Source organism: Carya illinoinensis, chromosome 11 (assembly GCF_018687715.1).
Source record: "Carya illinoinensis cultivar Pawnee chromosome 11, C.illinoinensisPawnee_v1, whole genome shotgun sequence".
In the NCBI taxonomy this organism is placed as follows: Eukaryota; Viridiplantae; Streptophyta; class Magnoliopsida; order Fagales; family Juglandaceae; genus Carya; species Carya illinoinensis.
In genome coordinates, this window is record NC_056762.1 from 32124750 (window position 1) to 32140712 (window position 15963).

Below are 15963 nucleotides of genomic sequence, written 5' to 3' on the forward strand. Positions count from 1 at the left end.
TATTAAAAATACCTTTTATTTAATATAAATTTACAAAATAATTGTAAGTAAGTCATTCTCCATCTATTATATATTGGTCATTGACAAAATCTTAAGGATAACACAAAAACAAGAATTACCCTTTTTTAATTATTTTTGTGAATTTGTGATTAAATAAATAAAGAAACAGGATGAGGTATGGGAAGATGATAAATAAATAAACCTGCAACGGGTGACAAACAAGCGGGCGGGGCATCTTGACCGTTGGAAGAAAGAGAGAAAAATAAATCTGACCGTAGAAAATCGAAGCCAGGAGAGCTATAAAAGTTAGGTATAACGAAGCGTGATATTTATATCTTCGTGGGCACGAAAGTCGGAGGCAAGGAAGGCGCATAACACTCTTTGGGGTAGAGATAGAGAGACAGAGAGAGAGACGGAAGCTCTGGATTCAAATTCTTCTCCTCCCTGGCGACGGTGCTTTTGCCGCTTGGCTTTCAGGTGCGTTGTGGTCGGATCGAATCGAATCAAATCGAATCTGATGTATTTGGTTGATTTTAATTTGGGAGGAAAATAGGGAGCTTTTCGATTTGGGGTTTCTTTGGGTTGTCCCGAATTCTTATGCTTGTATTGTGGTTTATTTGTTTGCTTTGTTGGTAAGTTCCGAATTGGGTTTAATCCATAGAGATTTGTGCGAATTAAATTGAGAGTTTGGTGTTTTGTGGCATTTTTTTTTATGTGGCTGAAACGGATAGCTTTCCGTTGTTACAACTTTAATTTCATCAAATTTAGAAATTTCGTGGTTTTCACCGCTGAGGGTTACGGTTTCCTTGCGGTATTTTATCAAGGATTTTGGATTTGTTTCGGATCTGGATTTAGGGTTTATTCACTTGATTTTAACTTGTTGGTAATCGAGATTTTTTGTGATAAGTATGTAATTGAGATTTTTACCGCGATTGATAGTTTTATTGTCTTTATTGGTTGTACAAAGAAATCGTCAGTACATTTTTATTTTTGTCGTTATACCATTAGCTGCGATTGCTAATTTGATATGCATGATGTTTATCAATTCTTCTCTCTCGTGGGTTAAGAACTTTGAGGGATGTGCTTCATTTTTTTAGCATTTCGTATTTTGGATTTATTTGTCCACATTGGGTCGTATTTCCTTACTATTTTCTCGTCCATGTTTAAGCCCTTGTTTAATCTTTTGAAGAATTTCACTTGTGGTTTTCTATAAAATTTGTGTTTGAAGTATTTGTTTTAATCCTTTTATTATTGCACTGTGTTAGATCCCCGGTATTTTTGTTTTCTTTCACGTGCCATGTTCAGAATATATTTCGATGGGTCAGTTGTAAGAGTGAACAACAGATAAACTATCATTACTTTAAAAAGCATGATGGTGGGTTAACGTGTTTGGTAGATACTATAGCTTTGAACAAATAAATATACTTCTCTTGTTTTACCTGAATATATGACTAGTTTAGATTTAGAACTTGCTCTCCCGTATCTTCTGAGAGACTGTTCACCTGCTGATATTAATTAGGTTAATACATTTCTGGATGATTATTTGCGCTGAGCTTGATACTTATAAAAATAAAATAAAAATTGTGCTGACCTTGAATGCTGCAATTTTTTTTCAGGTTCTGCCAGGCTCGGGTTCAAAGGGCTTTATTATCTTTCCTAAGATATGGAGCAAGTGTGCTTCTGGTCAAAATGCTACCAGTTTAGGGTGTTCTCATTCCAGGAAGTGCTTGACTGGAGGTTTTTTGTCGTTGGAGATTTTCTTCTGGTTTCCTTTGTTAATTGCACTTAGTGGTCTACTCGTAAATGATCATTTCAGAAGGCGTAATGCAAGTATTTTTGGAGATAGATGTTGGACCTTTAGTGCAATTGTATAAGTAAGATCTCTCTCTCTCTCTCTCTCTCTCTCTCTCTCTCTCTCTCTCTCTCCTGGCTGAATTCTTGATCTATTTTCTAATAAATAATTTTGTTTCTAGTGCATTTCTGATACAACATCCAGTCAAAAGTTTTGGGAAAACATCGTCAGGGGTACGACATTTTGTCAGTTATCTTTCTGTGATTACATTTATTTATACTCTAAGCCATTTTACTATTTCTAACTGTGCTCCTCCTCTATTTAAACAGGGCTGAACTCTGCCTATAACACTTTGGAGGTTGCTTACCATAGTTGACATTTAGATGAGCATTTCTGTTGACTCTGTGCAGACTGCTTAGTTCTTAGTTGTTTCATTGTTGCTCCAAATGGGTACCATTTTGTGTGAAAAGATCCAAGTTATTTGAAGATTCTGCTAAAAATTCTACATGGTATAGATGAGGTGGCTATCTCTAAGTTCTGAACGCTTGGGTAACCCTGTCTTGAGCTAGGGGATCCTTTCTGTTCACTAGATCAATCATTTCCTGTCGGTTCCTTGATTGGTTTCAATATGATATCCGGTACTCATCCTACCTTACTGTTCATCCCGTGTTACTGCCTTGAAGCTGTGGGTTCATTAGTAAATAAGTCTGTGCAGCCCATCCATCAAAAGATTTCTGGTCTTGCCCTAGTGGATGCTATTGCTGAAGATTAATGCTGGATTCGGCTGGACCAGCAAGGGAGTTGCTAATGTCATATGGAAATTTTCTTCTGAAGACAACTACTATTTTATCTTTTGCGAGTTCTTATAGTTTTCCTGAATAAAGAAAGAGCTGCTTTTGTTCCAAAAAAATGGAGAGGTGAGTTAGTCTATTGTGCGGCTTGCTTTATTGTGTTTGTTTATTCTTGTTTTTGTCATAATTTATTGGTCTATTATAGGTTTAACCTAATCAAGGAAGTTGGTGATGGAACATTTGGGTGTGTCTGGAGAGCTATTAATAAGCAGACTGGTGAAGTTGTAAGTTTTATTTAAGTTCCATTGCCTCTAGAATTGACCTATACAGTTTTGAGTATTTTTTTAAAGTCACTTCTGTGTATCATCCATTCATCATTTTAAGAGGTGATTTTTATTTTTATTTTATAATTTTTAATTCACCTTTACAAACTTGAGCATTCTTGCCTTTAATGCACATTTGTTTCTAATAAAAATTCTTCGATTTTAACAGGTTGCAATCAAAAAAATGAAGAAAAGGTATTATTCATGGGAGGAGTGTGTAAATCTGAGAGAAGTGAAGGTAATGTGATCTGCCATTTCTGAATTTTCAATTTCTGGCGTTGCTATATATTGTAAATAACTTAAAAATTTATTCTTATGACAGTCATTACGGAAAATGAATCATCCAAATATTGTGAAGCTTAAGGAAGTCATTAGAGAAAATGATATCTTGTACTTCGTGTTTGAGTACATGGTAGGTGGTATTTCTGTTGCCTTGGCAATTAATTGCTATAAATGCTAGCGTTATAATTAATTATTTTTATTTTTAAATAACATTTTTGTTTCAGGAATGCAACCTATACCAACTCATGAAGGATAGGGAAAAGCTTTTTTCTGAAGCTGGAGTCAGAAATTGGTGTTTTCAAGTTTTTCAAGCTCTTGCTTACATCCACCAGCGTGGATATTTTCATCGTGACCTTAAGCCAGGTAATTGACAATCTTGGTGGAACTTTACTGATTAAAGAGAAACCGAAGTGCCTTATGAATTTTCCGAGGACAAAGATATACTGTTGGATTTATGCAAAAGAATCATGCCTTGTACAATAGCTGCAGAGAGCCTGCTGATTTGTCAATGGGTATGCTGCTAGTTTCTTTTTGTTGTAGTTTACAACTAATACCTGCAAACAACTTTGCAGAGAATTTGTTGGTTACAAAGGACAAAATCAAGATTGCTGATTTTGGTCTTGCTCGTGAAATTAACTCACAACCACCATATACTGAGTATGTCTCAACGCGCTGGTAGGTTTTTTCCTTTTTTCTTGTTACCCTTCTTTCTTATTTGTGAACCTCTGCATGTATGATTGGAGTTGAATTTGTACTTCGTTATAGGCTTCTAATATGTGACCATTGCCAGGTATCGAGCCCCTGAAGTACTGCTTCAGTCATACCTGTATAGTTCTAAAGTTGGTAAGTGTTTGGGTGGAATAACTTGTAGTTAACTTTTATGGTTGCCTGCAATTCTATTCATATGGTACTTATGAATTGTTGTATCTCTCTGGCATCTAGATATGTGGGCAATGGGTGCTATAATGGCTGAGTTGTTCACTCTCCGTCCTCTTTTCCCGGGTATTAGGTACATGTATTTCTTTTCTGAATATTGAGTACCTTTTTCATCTGTTGCTTATTGCATGAGCTTGGCAGCATATGAGAATTTCATATGCAGTTTTCTCCCTTTTCTTCTGCATTCTCTTTTTTATATGCCTATTTTATCCTTTCCTTTTTCTCATCCGTTGGAAAGTTGTTAAAACTGTTACTTTGAGGATCTGGTTTTAATTTTGATATGTATTTTGGTAGGGATCTGCTAATTGGATTGTCCATAATTGGTGCTTATATGTATTTTTGCAGTGAAGCCGATGAGATATACAAAATATGCAGTGTTATAGGAAGTCCAACCAAGGATACATGGGCTGATGGACTTCATCTGGCAAGAGACATCAACTACCAGTTCCCCAGGGTAAGTTTTGCTTTTCTTTTTAGTTGCATGTATTTTCTTTGCATGTGCTGTAGGAGGTACTTGACTCTTGAAAATTTTTGTCGGCGTGCTTTAAACTCTGAAAAGATTTTGCATTTATCAGCTGTGATATATTTTGAGTGCTTTTCCCGTGTACTTGGGCTATACCTATTTGTATCAATAAAGTCCTTGTTTACTGATCAACAAAAAAAATTTGAGGGCTAGGTTTGGTCTTGCTAGCCTTTTAAAAGAAAAAAAAAAAAAAATTATGGTTTGAATGAAAGAAATAAATGGAGAGAAGCTTTACCTGCTCTGAGGATAATGGTTTTTGTCACTATGCCTTTATTACTTCATGGATTGTAAAATGTGTGAAAAATGCCTTAACTAGGTGACAAAGTCGTTCCATTATTCACTTTCTATATGAGCAGTTTCATCTGATGTTAATTATTCCACAAAGTGCATGGTTTTTGAGTTTGTAATCTAGGCAGTCCATTCTTTGCTTACCATGCTAACAGCTAATTTGGCGATACTTCAAAAAGTAAACTTTTTTACTGACATTTGTAATTCCGACATTGCAGTTTGCTGGTGTCCATCTCTCTGCATTGATCCCATCTGCAAGCAATGATGCTATCAGCCTTATTACAGTAAGTAACGCCATGTAAAAAGCAATTTGAACCGGCTTTCTTTCTTTTCAACCAATATGGTGTATTTCTCTCTTTCTTGGCCACTATTTTAAGATGATTGTATTTTTTTTTAATTGTTAAAAAATAGGGAATTTAAAAAATTGTATTCTCCTTCTGTTATTATAGTTCTACAGAAGTTGCAATCTATACTTAAACCTTCTGTTTTCATTTTTTCTTGTCTCACTTTTTCTCTCCGTCAATAAACATTAGTCACTTTGTTCCTGGGATCCCTTCAAGAGGCCAACAGCTGCTGAGGCCCTTCAGCATCCTTTTTTCCAGGTTTTGGCTTATATTTGTGAATGTCTGGTGATATTTACTTTGAATTGAGTGCGATATGTTAAGTAATGTTGTTATTCCATGAATTCTAAAGCCTAACTCCTTTTGATATGGCAGAGTTGCTTTTATGTTCCACCATACCTTCGCTCTAGGGAAGTTGTTGTTGGAACACCACCTTCGGGTTTGTCTACTACTTGGACTGCAATTAGTTCATTGTTTGATGGTTTTTGGATTGCTTTACCTATAATATGCAGGACCCTAATTCGGTTTCCTGGTTGCAGTTGGAACCAGGGGAGCATTTGAGCAACAATCTGGTAGGAGACAATCTGGGCCTTTACCTAGCTCAAAGCTGACTAGCAATTATCCTTCTCCTAAGTTAAATGCTTCTTTAAGCACAGGTGGTTACTTACATAGTTTTGCATTTAAATCATCTTTCTTTGACTTTGTGCCTGATCTGTCGTAAGATGTTCAGTGGATAGTTGTGTTGCATAAGATGAGGTTACGAGAAGAAATAGTCTGCTTTTAACTTAATGCCGATTTTCATTTTACTAAAGAATAAAACTTCTACAAGCAACATGCAGAAAAAAAAGACATAAGTTGTACATATCAGGATGGGTGCCCTAGTGGGTTAGGGTAAATTTTATTTATGAATGCATAACTAGACAATTCGTGAAATGCTATATGAAGACTTGGCATGAATTTGCAAGGAATTTGTATGTCTTTGCCACAGTCCGACTTTGAACATATGTATGTTTGGATGTAAGAATTTGCTGAGTTCTTTCTGAAGTTTTTTACTTATCAGAAACGTTTTTTGGTGAAATTTTAGTTTTTTTTTTTTTTTTGAGGTTTTATGAAAGTGACGTGACCCACTGAAAATATTTTTGGATTGAGAAAGTTCTGCAGATATATTTTTATTGGGGTTTGAAAAGGGGACGGAAAAATTTGTGAGTTTTCTTTTTCAAGTTTTAGTTTTGTTTTTTTTTTTATAGAAATTGAGGTTAGATGTTTTGATAAAAAAAAATATTGTTGAGATTGTTTTGGTGAATGAGTGTGTGGATTAAGAGTGAAAAAATGCTTAGAGATTTTTTTGAAGACACTGTTGCTAACCATAATCATAATGAGCTACGTATAAGACTCTTTGAGTCTTCTTTTGCTTCAACACCTAATGGCACGGTGTGCTATTTACCATACTTTTATAGCTTTTAATCTGATGCAAATATTATAGCAAGATAGCTTCCGAGGACTCAAATGCATTACTGTTAGTCTTTTTAGAGCACCGAGTTAAGGATCGAAATTGTAATGCTTCAAACATGATACAAAAAGGTGGTGGTTGGGATCCTTGGGAGGTAGAAGTTATTGTGGATTGTAATGATTCACAGAGGCTTCAGTTATAACCTTGATTAATTCTTTTGGAGTATATAAGCCCAGATGAGGCATGGGCTTCCCTTGGGTCATCACAAAAATTGTCTTGTTGGTCAATCAATCAATGTCGGAAGGCTTTTGGTGTATACTTTGTATGTGTCAAGTGAGCCTAACTTGCAATGCTCCCAAGAACCACTGTTTATACAGTGACCATATGTGATTTGTATAATGCAAATTTTATGTTTTCTTATTTGTTCTATTCTTATCTGTCATTTTTTTAATTTGTTTAGAGATAGTTTGAGGAGAACAAATTAGGTTTCATTGTGTGTTGAATTATGAGTTTTTTTTATTAAATAACATATGGTGTGCAAAGCAAGGTGCCAAATAAAGTGCCATATTCTCATGCTATCCTAAATGGTGTTACAGGTGTGCAGCGCAAGCTGGATTTGGTTAATCAGGTAGGTGCTGGAAGTCTTGTTTAACATTGTAGTTTGTGTGTGTGTATTTGCAAAATATATTAGTTTTTTTCTTTTATTTTTTTTATTTTTATTTTTTACACTTGGACGAAACATTATTTTTGCTTAATGTCTTTTTGATGAATTTTTAAACTTTATATTTCACATGAAATTTACTTATTAAAAAAAAAAAAAAAAAGATATTTCACATGAAATTTGATTGCATGCAATTTTTTCTAAACCATTTTTCTTGGAAGTTAAATTGTACTGTGATGATTAAGATTTGTGGAAAGTGTCACTTGGTTGCAGTTTTTTCAGAATGAGTCAAGTAGCTTTGAGACTTTTGAGTGCATTTACTAGCTGTATTTTTAAGAAGATTGCCTGGTATAATGTTTTAATGGTATTACCAACACGGTACTGCCAAAGACAATTGTGCTTCACCCCGGCCCTTTCAAATGTCTTTTCATGTTTCAAATAAATTTCTTGAGGTTGCATTTCAGTTTTTGCTTCTTTTTTCGTAAAAAGAATGGCTAGTTACCCCAAATCTCTTGTTTCTTTTCCTTTGTCTTTTGGGGGTGAAGGATGCAAGTAAAGATGATAAATATCTGAAGAGATCTATAAAGCAGCCAAGATATCAGCCGCCAGGAAGGAATATTCCAAGTAAGTTTCTCGTCTCTTACGTTTTGTTGTTGTTAAAATACATTCTTTGTTTCTTTATTCCATCTTCCGCCTGTTATTAGTTTATATATAATTTCAAGTTAGAAGTACTATACCATGTTTTGTGTTATTTTTGTCTGACTAGAAAATACAGCCTCAATTTTTTTGAAAAAATCTATTTATCATCCTCTCATCATCCCATGATGTAGCATTGGATGATAGGTTCACAAGTAAAATATAATAAAGTCTCTAATCATCTAATGCCACATCATGGGATGATGAGTAGCATTACTCTTTTTCTTTTTCTTTTATTTTTATTATTATTATTTTTTATGTTGAGTAAATATGGTCCTAACTTATTAGATACTGCAAAGCAGATTACTGCTCTAAATTTGTTGCAAAAGAGGGGATGAGATCTGGTGTTTTGTTTCTATTGCTTTTTTTAAATGTATTTTTTAACGGGATATGCTTTCATTTTTTTTTCAATTTTTTTGGCCTTGGGAACATACATACTTATCGAATATGATTTTTTCAACTAACTTTGAGTACTGTTTGTTGATAAGATTCCATGAACAAGATGATGACTGCACGGGAAGTCTTGGATTCGACTGAGAAGTTGGCAAACATGAGTCTTGGTCCTCAAAGGCAGTATGTGGGGAAGCCACGACCACCTCCCATGAAGGCTGGAGTCCAATGGTTTTCTGGATCAGGTGATATGTTTCTGAAGCCTGCTAATCAAGAGTTTCAGCCTCCTTCCACATATACGAGAAAAGTTGCTGGATGAATAAGATTTGCTCGCAGATGGATATGTTCCATTATATGCATAATGTGCTGTTAGTTGTGGTGTCTGTAGAGTCACTGGATGTGTCCGAGTCTTTTATTATATTTATAATTAAAAAAAATAAAAAACAAACCTATGAAGCTGTGTTTGTTTGAAATATTGGTCCTTTGTGCTACTGATAGATATGCTATGCTCTGTGTAGGAAAATGTTTGTAGCTTGGTTTGTTAACCTGGTTGGTTCTTTTGATGATTGATCATTTTTCTAATGCGTGTTTACCGCCTGAGCTTCAAGGAAATGCGTTTTCCGATTAGCTGCTGACTTGGACATTTTTTTTCCTGAATAGTGTTAAATATATAAGTTCAGGAGGGGGATGAATTTAGAATTTAGAATGAAGGAAAGCATAGCGTGGCACTCGAGCAAAGGCATCTGACCTGTTTGCTTCTTGTGAAAGCTAAGCTAAGCAATACGCTCTCTTTCCAACAAAAATGTTGAAAAAGGATCTTGAATTTGGATAAAAGATAACAAAAACATAAAATTAAAGAGCCAACAGAGAGAAGATGGAAATTGGTTTTGGTGATCAAAGTTGTTGGCAGCCGAGATTCATTACCTCCTCCTTTTAGAGTCATCGCTTCGAGTTCGAATTATTCAACCAAACACCAGAAGTCGAGGGCACGAACAAACAAACAGAGCAGTAATAACAAAACTCATCCTAGTAAGTAACATCTGGGGATGGTCACAGACAGACGGAGAAGCGTAAAATCACAGGATCCTGTGAGGATGTTTACTTGAGTTTCAACCCCCTGCATATCTTCAGTGTCGGCAACCGAGTTTGCTAACATAAATAGAGACAACAATACACAAGAAAGAACTCATAAAAACTTCAGAGAAAGGAAAAAGAGAATCATATACGGTACATGTTGGTGCCTTCAAGAATATACATACATATATATATATATATATATTTTATATAAGGCCCTTTAAATAAATAAAATAATATTATTCGATAACTAATTTTCAGTTGAAGAATATGAATTCAAAGATTTTGAGCTTCTTTAGACTGAATTAATCTCTCTATGAGCGGGGTATCGAACTTGCTTGCTTCTCTTCGCTTCTATTCCCAGAATTATATTTGTACTTGACCCTCTAATAGATTCTCAGCCTGAGCTCCTGTTAGAGGAGTACCATAATTTTTTCTGGCAAATCAATATCTTCTCCTTCTCGATGCCATGCTCGGTGTCTTCTTTACGGCAACCCCATCTCATCTCCTTGGCAATCGATGCAACAGCATCCACAAAATAACTGGATTCCCGAATCATTGCATACCCATTGGGTCGCAGGATCCGATCCATCTCCAGGAGCACATGTTTCATATCACATCTGCTAGAGTATAAGCAACAGTCATAAGCAACATTGTGTAGTTCACAGTATTCTACTACTCATAATTTATCCTTAGATGAATCAAGTGTTGTTCTATGCATCAATTAATCAGGACTGTTTTAATTTGTTGCTCTCGTATATAAGCTACAGTGCATAAAAAGTAATATGTTAAATCTAAAAAAGAAAGTTCCTTCATGAGTTTCAACCAAAGTATTTCCTCCATAGGAGACTCACTAAGGTATTCAAATGATTTGCGATCACATCGAATTGTGGTAAAATTCGAACCAACAGTAAGCTGCCTTGCTGTTCAACAAGAAACATTTCCACTTCATGGGTCCAGGTGGGCCCACTTCACTGAATTCCAAGCAGCCCTAGGATTCCAAGCTTCAGTTATGATGTCCCATGCTATTTGTTTTTTCTTTGGTAAAGGTCAATCAAGTTGGTAGCCAGTGTTTCTATTAATGCCATTATTCAGATTTGAAAAGCCTGCTTGGGCACTCTAGTCAACAAGATAATTGTATTAACTTCAACATATATCAATTCTACTTTGCCCCATCAGGCAAGGTTTCTTTACAAACCCAAAACTGAAAAATTGTCATTATCTAAGAAATACCCACCTAGTTCTTTGTGATAAAAGTATTTGGTTAACGCCTTACCTGTGGCTTTCAGCAGTAAAGAGGCTATCAAGGTGAAGGAGATCATATGTTCGTGGATATGTTGAGAATGCTTCACACCTAGCAACCAGAAATTGAACACTCAACATCAAACACTATTCAGTATGATAATTAATACGTTACAAAGAAGGCACTTGGTATGCTTATCAATGCAGAGAGAAAGCTTGACAAATTCCAAAATTAATAAAAAAAATATTACCAATCATGATAAGTTCCAATGAGACCCCGGTCAAAGACCACAGCAAGTGTATCGGGAGCATAGGATGAGACCACATTCATGACCCACAGGGGATCATCAACTAAAGCCGCAGCAAAACCTCCATAAGCTGTATTCATGTCCATTACATTTCGTATCTTATTAGACCCAATGGCAGGGAGCAACTTTTTGTAGTGCTTCAATCGCACATTCCACTTACTGTCATCGTGCTTGAAAGCACTAGCACTCCCACGATGAATATCTGAAATCCGTTCAGGAGCAATATGCAACCGCTCAGGCCATTTAGGGATGGACGCCAATACAGATTTCTTATGCTTTGGATTTGGAACAACAAAACAAGGGCGAAGTGGAGTGTACCATGCTGAATCTGGCTCAATGCTATCATCACATTTAGGTGGGTAGGCATCTGGTTTTTCTAGCCGAATGTAGCAACTACTGTCTGAAGATTTCTGCCAAACAGCAATGTCATCTTTTTTGTTGTACAGTTTGAAGCACATAGAAGTTAGCAGCTTCTGCAACTTCTGGTAATCCGACCTCTGTTCTTTCACAGTTGTGTTCCATCCTCGCCAGCGACGTTCATAGTTAACAGGTGGGCCAGACAAGACCCAGAAACCTCCAGGACGAAGTATGCGCTGTATTTCAAGGAGGTAAATTCCACCTGAAAGCAGGAAATGTCCATTGTGGAAAGAAAGCAAGGTTAACACCACCCAAAGAAGAAAAAAGAAGCCATTTTTTTTCCCTAATACCTTGTGAATATTGTAAAAGGGAATTCCTAACACCTCTGTGGAGGAGGATTTAATACCACCACCTCCCATCTAAATTAGTGAAGAAAGAAGAAACTCAGACCACATGAAAAGCAACTCAGAAATTCCTAAACAATCTGCCTTATGAACTGTTGGTGCACAAAAATAAACCCTGGCGATTAGCAAATGTTAGAAAATTACAGAAAATTAAATTGCACTCTTAACTGAATATACAGTATGATCAGAAAGAGCGACATGTCATTTGCCAGTAAAAGAGGTAAAATATGAATAATTGCTGATCTAGTAGATAGAGCACATAAAGCACTCTAATTAGATCATATGACAAGCATTCTCACCCAAAGTTCCAAAAAGGAAAAACCAAGCACAAATAGGAACTTGTATGTGGCTACTCAATTGTCTATTTTGGACTCGATTAAGTTTTTTAGATTTTTAAACACAAATTGCCAGAAATTTTTCACAGTATGAGAGAAGAATTACCAAACTCTGTCCATGGGATAAGGCATCTTGAGCAATGAGCCATATCAAATGACTTTGAGGGGAACGGAAGTCGTTGTGTAGAAATGATGCCAAGGATTGCCGGAATTCCACGTTCCAGTGCAAACTGGACTTGAGCTTCATGATTATCTCTTGGGGCAAGAGAAACTGTTAGAATCCCACTATCTAACAAATCACCACCCCAGCTTGCAACCTGAAATTTTAGTCAATTACACAAATTAATTGGCCTAGCTTTTGCGGCGTAAAAAATATTTCTGACTTCCACTACTTCTCATTGGGAATCTACAGTACCGCAAACAGGTGAACATGTCTCGAATATGGATAAAACATATATCAACAAATATATATATATACATACAAATGAATGACAAAAGGATGAGCACTACGTCATGATGAACAGTGAAGGTAAGCACATTTACCCCCTTAAAAATCAAATTTACTTTCAATAAGATGAATTCCATGAACAAATGAGAAGATCAATGTGTCACTCACCCCGCACCCAGTGTCAATGGCAGTTCGAATAGTTCCATCTTTCATCTCTGGGATCAGATCTTGCATCAGATCAACATATGCACCAACACCTGTAGGGAACATAGTACCCCCACCAGGAAAGAGGAACTTATCCCCTTCTTTCCTGAGCCAATTCTGATTTGATTTCTTATTGTTAATCCAATTATAGGGTACATTTCTGTAAGGTCCACATGATTAATTCAATGAAGCACCATAATTAGATATCTGAACCATGCGACTTAAAGTTAGAAAGGCACTTTAAATTAATAATAAAAAGACCTTATACCTGTACCAACACTCATCCCTGCTCTTTGGCCATTTAATTGGCGGCTTATACCCATCGGGGGGTGGAATCAAGCATTCCTTCCTTTCAAATAATGGAGGACAGTGGCGTTCCATGAAACTAAGCCGATGAACACTGTACTTCTTCCACCTCTGTACAAATAAACTTGAATCAGAAGTAAGGGAATTTAATACTATAAAGCCTTGTCCTAAATCCCAAAAGGACTACAGCATAAGAACATGAAAATTAACAATACCCTTGGATCTGTGCACGGAGTGTAGTCTTGATAATCACTGCTGCATTCAGGAAACTCAACGTGTTTCTTTTGAAGAGGAGTAACTATCGATACCTTGGGAGATTGGACATCACTTACAACATTCTTAGTGTCAAACCTGCTCTTCTCAGAACAAAATATCCCACCAAGATAAAAGGAACATCCACATAGCACCAAAAACATGATTGACATGGGGACAAGCCTCAAACTTTTGTCCCCTTGGGGAGCTGGTTTTCCATCTTTATGCTTCATGATCCTTGAAGTCGTCAACTATCTGCACAGATGCAAAGGAAAAAGTTGTAAGTAATTAAAGACTGAATATTTTTTCTAAGACTTTTTGACAATGCTAATAATCCACCTCCCCCAACTCAGTAAATATTGGTCATTCAGCAAAATATAAAACAGAGGCATTCCTGGTTTTTGTATCCTTATTATTAAAGAAATCAGAAACATTCCTCAATTCCCAAATTATATATTTTCTATCCGCACTTGGAAGTCAAAGGAAATGACGAACACTTAGTACTTTGCAAGAGCCAATAAAAACACACGCAGAAAATGAAAGAAAGGAAGAAAAAACATGCTACAACTTCACGTAAAAAGTGTGTATTAATGAGTTCGACTGAGCAAGACCCATCTACAACGTGGAAAGCAAAAGGCAAGATGTTTACTTTGGTGAGAAGTTAAAGTCCTTAGAAGAGTGTAGCACTCAGATCGATGCAAGTCATGAAACAGGATTCAATTTTCAAGGAAAGATCCAGTTTATGCATGCAAATTGTCCTCAATCACCCCGAAGAAGAGATTGCCAAGAAAAAAAAATAGGAGAGAGATTTAGGTGGACATTTAAGAAAAAAACAAACTCTCAACATAATCAACGAAAACCTCGGAAGGATTATCCAATTGTCAATACTCAATACCAATATCTAAAACGACTTGGTTAGGCTGAAACTACCAGATCTTAACAGCAACTACCGATGTTATTACTTCGCAATATTTCAGCTTTACATTTCTATCATGATATTGGGTCCCAACCTAACAAACGCAGCCGACCTCTCGCTCTATATCGACCACCCTCTTAAGTATAAAAAGTCGAAAAGAAGCACTGGATTTTACCCCAGACCATGGAAAAGCAAAAAGAAAATAAAATAGAAAGTGAATCATGTAGTTTAATAATTTCTTGAAACATTAGAAAGTTTCCATGATTTTATCGTCACTGCTTGCCAATCAGCTGCTTTTCTTTGGAATCATCAATGGCTGTATGACCTCAAGAAAGGAACATGAGATAAAAATAAAAATAAAAATAAAAATAAAAGTAGTAAAAAAGCAAAAGCACAGTCCCATTGCATATCGATCAAAGTATAGCATAAAAATCATCAATATGTTGCTGAAACAGAGCGAGACAGCGCAGAAGCCGCATGGAATTTAGTCTAGATGAGAACAAAGCAACTAAGTAGACTTTATGTCTAGAAAATGTTTTCTTTTCCAAAATACCCGTCCAGTAATTATCAAGACTAAAGCATGTATACGATTCAGAATTAGGAAATCGAAAGAGAAAAATAGGGTCTGCAGCGAAAATGCAGATCCACTAAGCAATTGAAAGAAAACCCATGAAGGAGGCATGCATTTATGTCCTAAAGACAACCATCTACATCTGAAATGAAAACGGAGAAAGACGGATAGAAGGTAATTAGAGTATCAATTGGATGATATTATCTGAGGAGTTCTGAAAGAGAACGAAGAAAAGCAAGAAACAAATTACAAAAGAACACTGAGGGAAGTAGGGAACAGTAGCACAGTACAAATTGAGGGAGATGATGACGAGAGACATGATCGGCGAGTATGTACCTCTATCTATCTCTCTCTTTCTATCTGTGTACTCTCTTTTTACTTTGCTTCCAAAATCCAAAGAGTGAGCAGTGGCTGTCCGGAACACGAACCCACCCCCCCCCCCCCCCCCCCCCCCCCTCCCTCCCTCCTCTCTCCTCTCTCTCTCTCTCTCTCTCTCTCTCTCTCTCTCTCTCTCTCCGCGTGAACAAGAGAGAAGAGCCTTGAATACAGGATAATGCAATAACTTTACTGGGATATCTAGCAGAGAACAGCCTTAAATAACTAGTACCTCCTTGCCTTCAGCGTTACAGTCCCCCAATAGATTCTCTTTTACTTGATTAATATCTTTTCGGTTCTCTCCGCTGATAAAACAAGAAAAAGCGTAAAATACTGTACAAATCTCCCTCTCACACTCACTTCAAAGTTTTGTCCTTTTTTTTTTATCCTTTCCTTCTGGGTGAATCTACATCGATTCACGTAAAAGTACATTCTGAATGGTTTTTCAGGGATTCTACTGTTCTAACCTTGTTTGCTCAAGCGACTCAAGCCTTCTGTTGCCATAATTCTCTCTTTACGAGCATCTCATTGATTATACAAATGGAAAATCATAATTTACATAATATTACATAATTTTATATTTAGTTATTTTATTCAAAACATATTAAATTATCCATTTGTTAATTAAAATAATAATAATATATTTTTAAAAATTATAATTAACATATCATTAGTATAGACAAACTATAATTAAGTAT

General features: G+C 36.1%; 2 protein-coding genes across 3 annotated transcripts; one reads left to right on the plus strand and one right to left on the minus strand.

The window, feature by feature from the left end:
- The first annotated feature begins 321 nt into the window (after positions 1–321).
- LOC122281825 (cyclin-dependent kinase F-4) lies at positions 322–9055 on the plus strand. The gene is made up of 19 exons (XM_043093629.1): positions 322–477; positions 1617–1874; positions 1974–2025; positions 2122–2709; positions 2789–2867; positions 3076–3144; positions 3229–3318; positions 3413–3551; positions 3761–3863; positions 3979–4031; positions 4131–4197; positions 4470–4578; positions 5154–5219; positions 5469–5537; positions 5652–5715; positions 5816–5932; positions 7323–7354; positions 7933–8011; positions 8572–9055. Exons 4-19 carry the CDS (start codon positions 2702–2704, stop codon positions 8790–8792), a joined length of 1365 nt encoding a protein of 454 aa, XP_042949563.1. The 5' UTR covers positions 322–477; positions 1617–1874; positions 1974–2025; positions 2122–2701; the 3' UTR covers positions 8793–9055.
- A 614-nt stretch (positions 9056–9669) lies between these two features.
- LOC122281824 (probable methyltransferase PMT21) lies at positions 9670–15346 on the minus strand. 2 transcript variants are annotated; one of them, XM_043093626.1, is made up of 8 exons: positions 15227–15346; positions 13367–13658; positions 13114–13262; positions 12810–13005; positions 12300–12510; positions 11041–11716; positions 10824–10901; positions 9670–10167 (listed from the first exon to the last, which is right to left on the minus strand). In XM_043093626.1, the coding sequence occupies exons 2-8, from the start codon at positions 13634–13636 to the stop codon at positions 9945–9947; spliced, it is 1803 nt and encodes a 600-aa protein (XP_042949560.1). In that variant the 5' UTR covers positions 13637–13658; positions 15227–15346; the 3' UTR covers positions 9670–9944. The 2 variants fall into 2 exon arrangements, with proteins under 2 accessions (XP_042949560.1, XP_042949562.1); XM_043093628.1 differs by having other exon boundaries at positions 15181–15311.
- Positions 15347–15963: the final 617 nt, after the last annotated feature.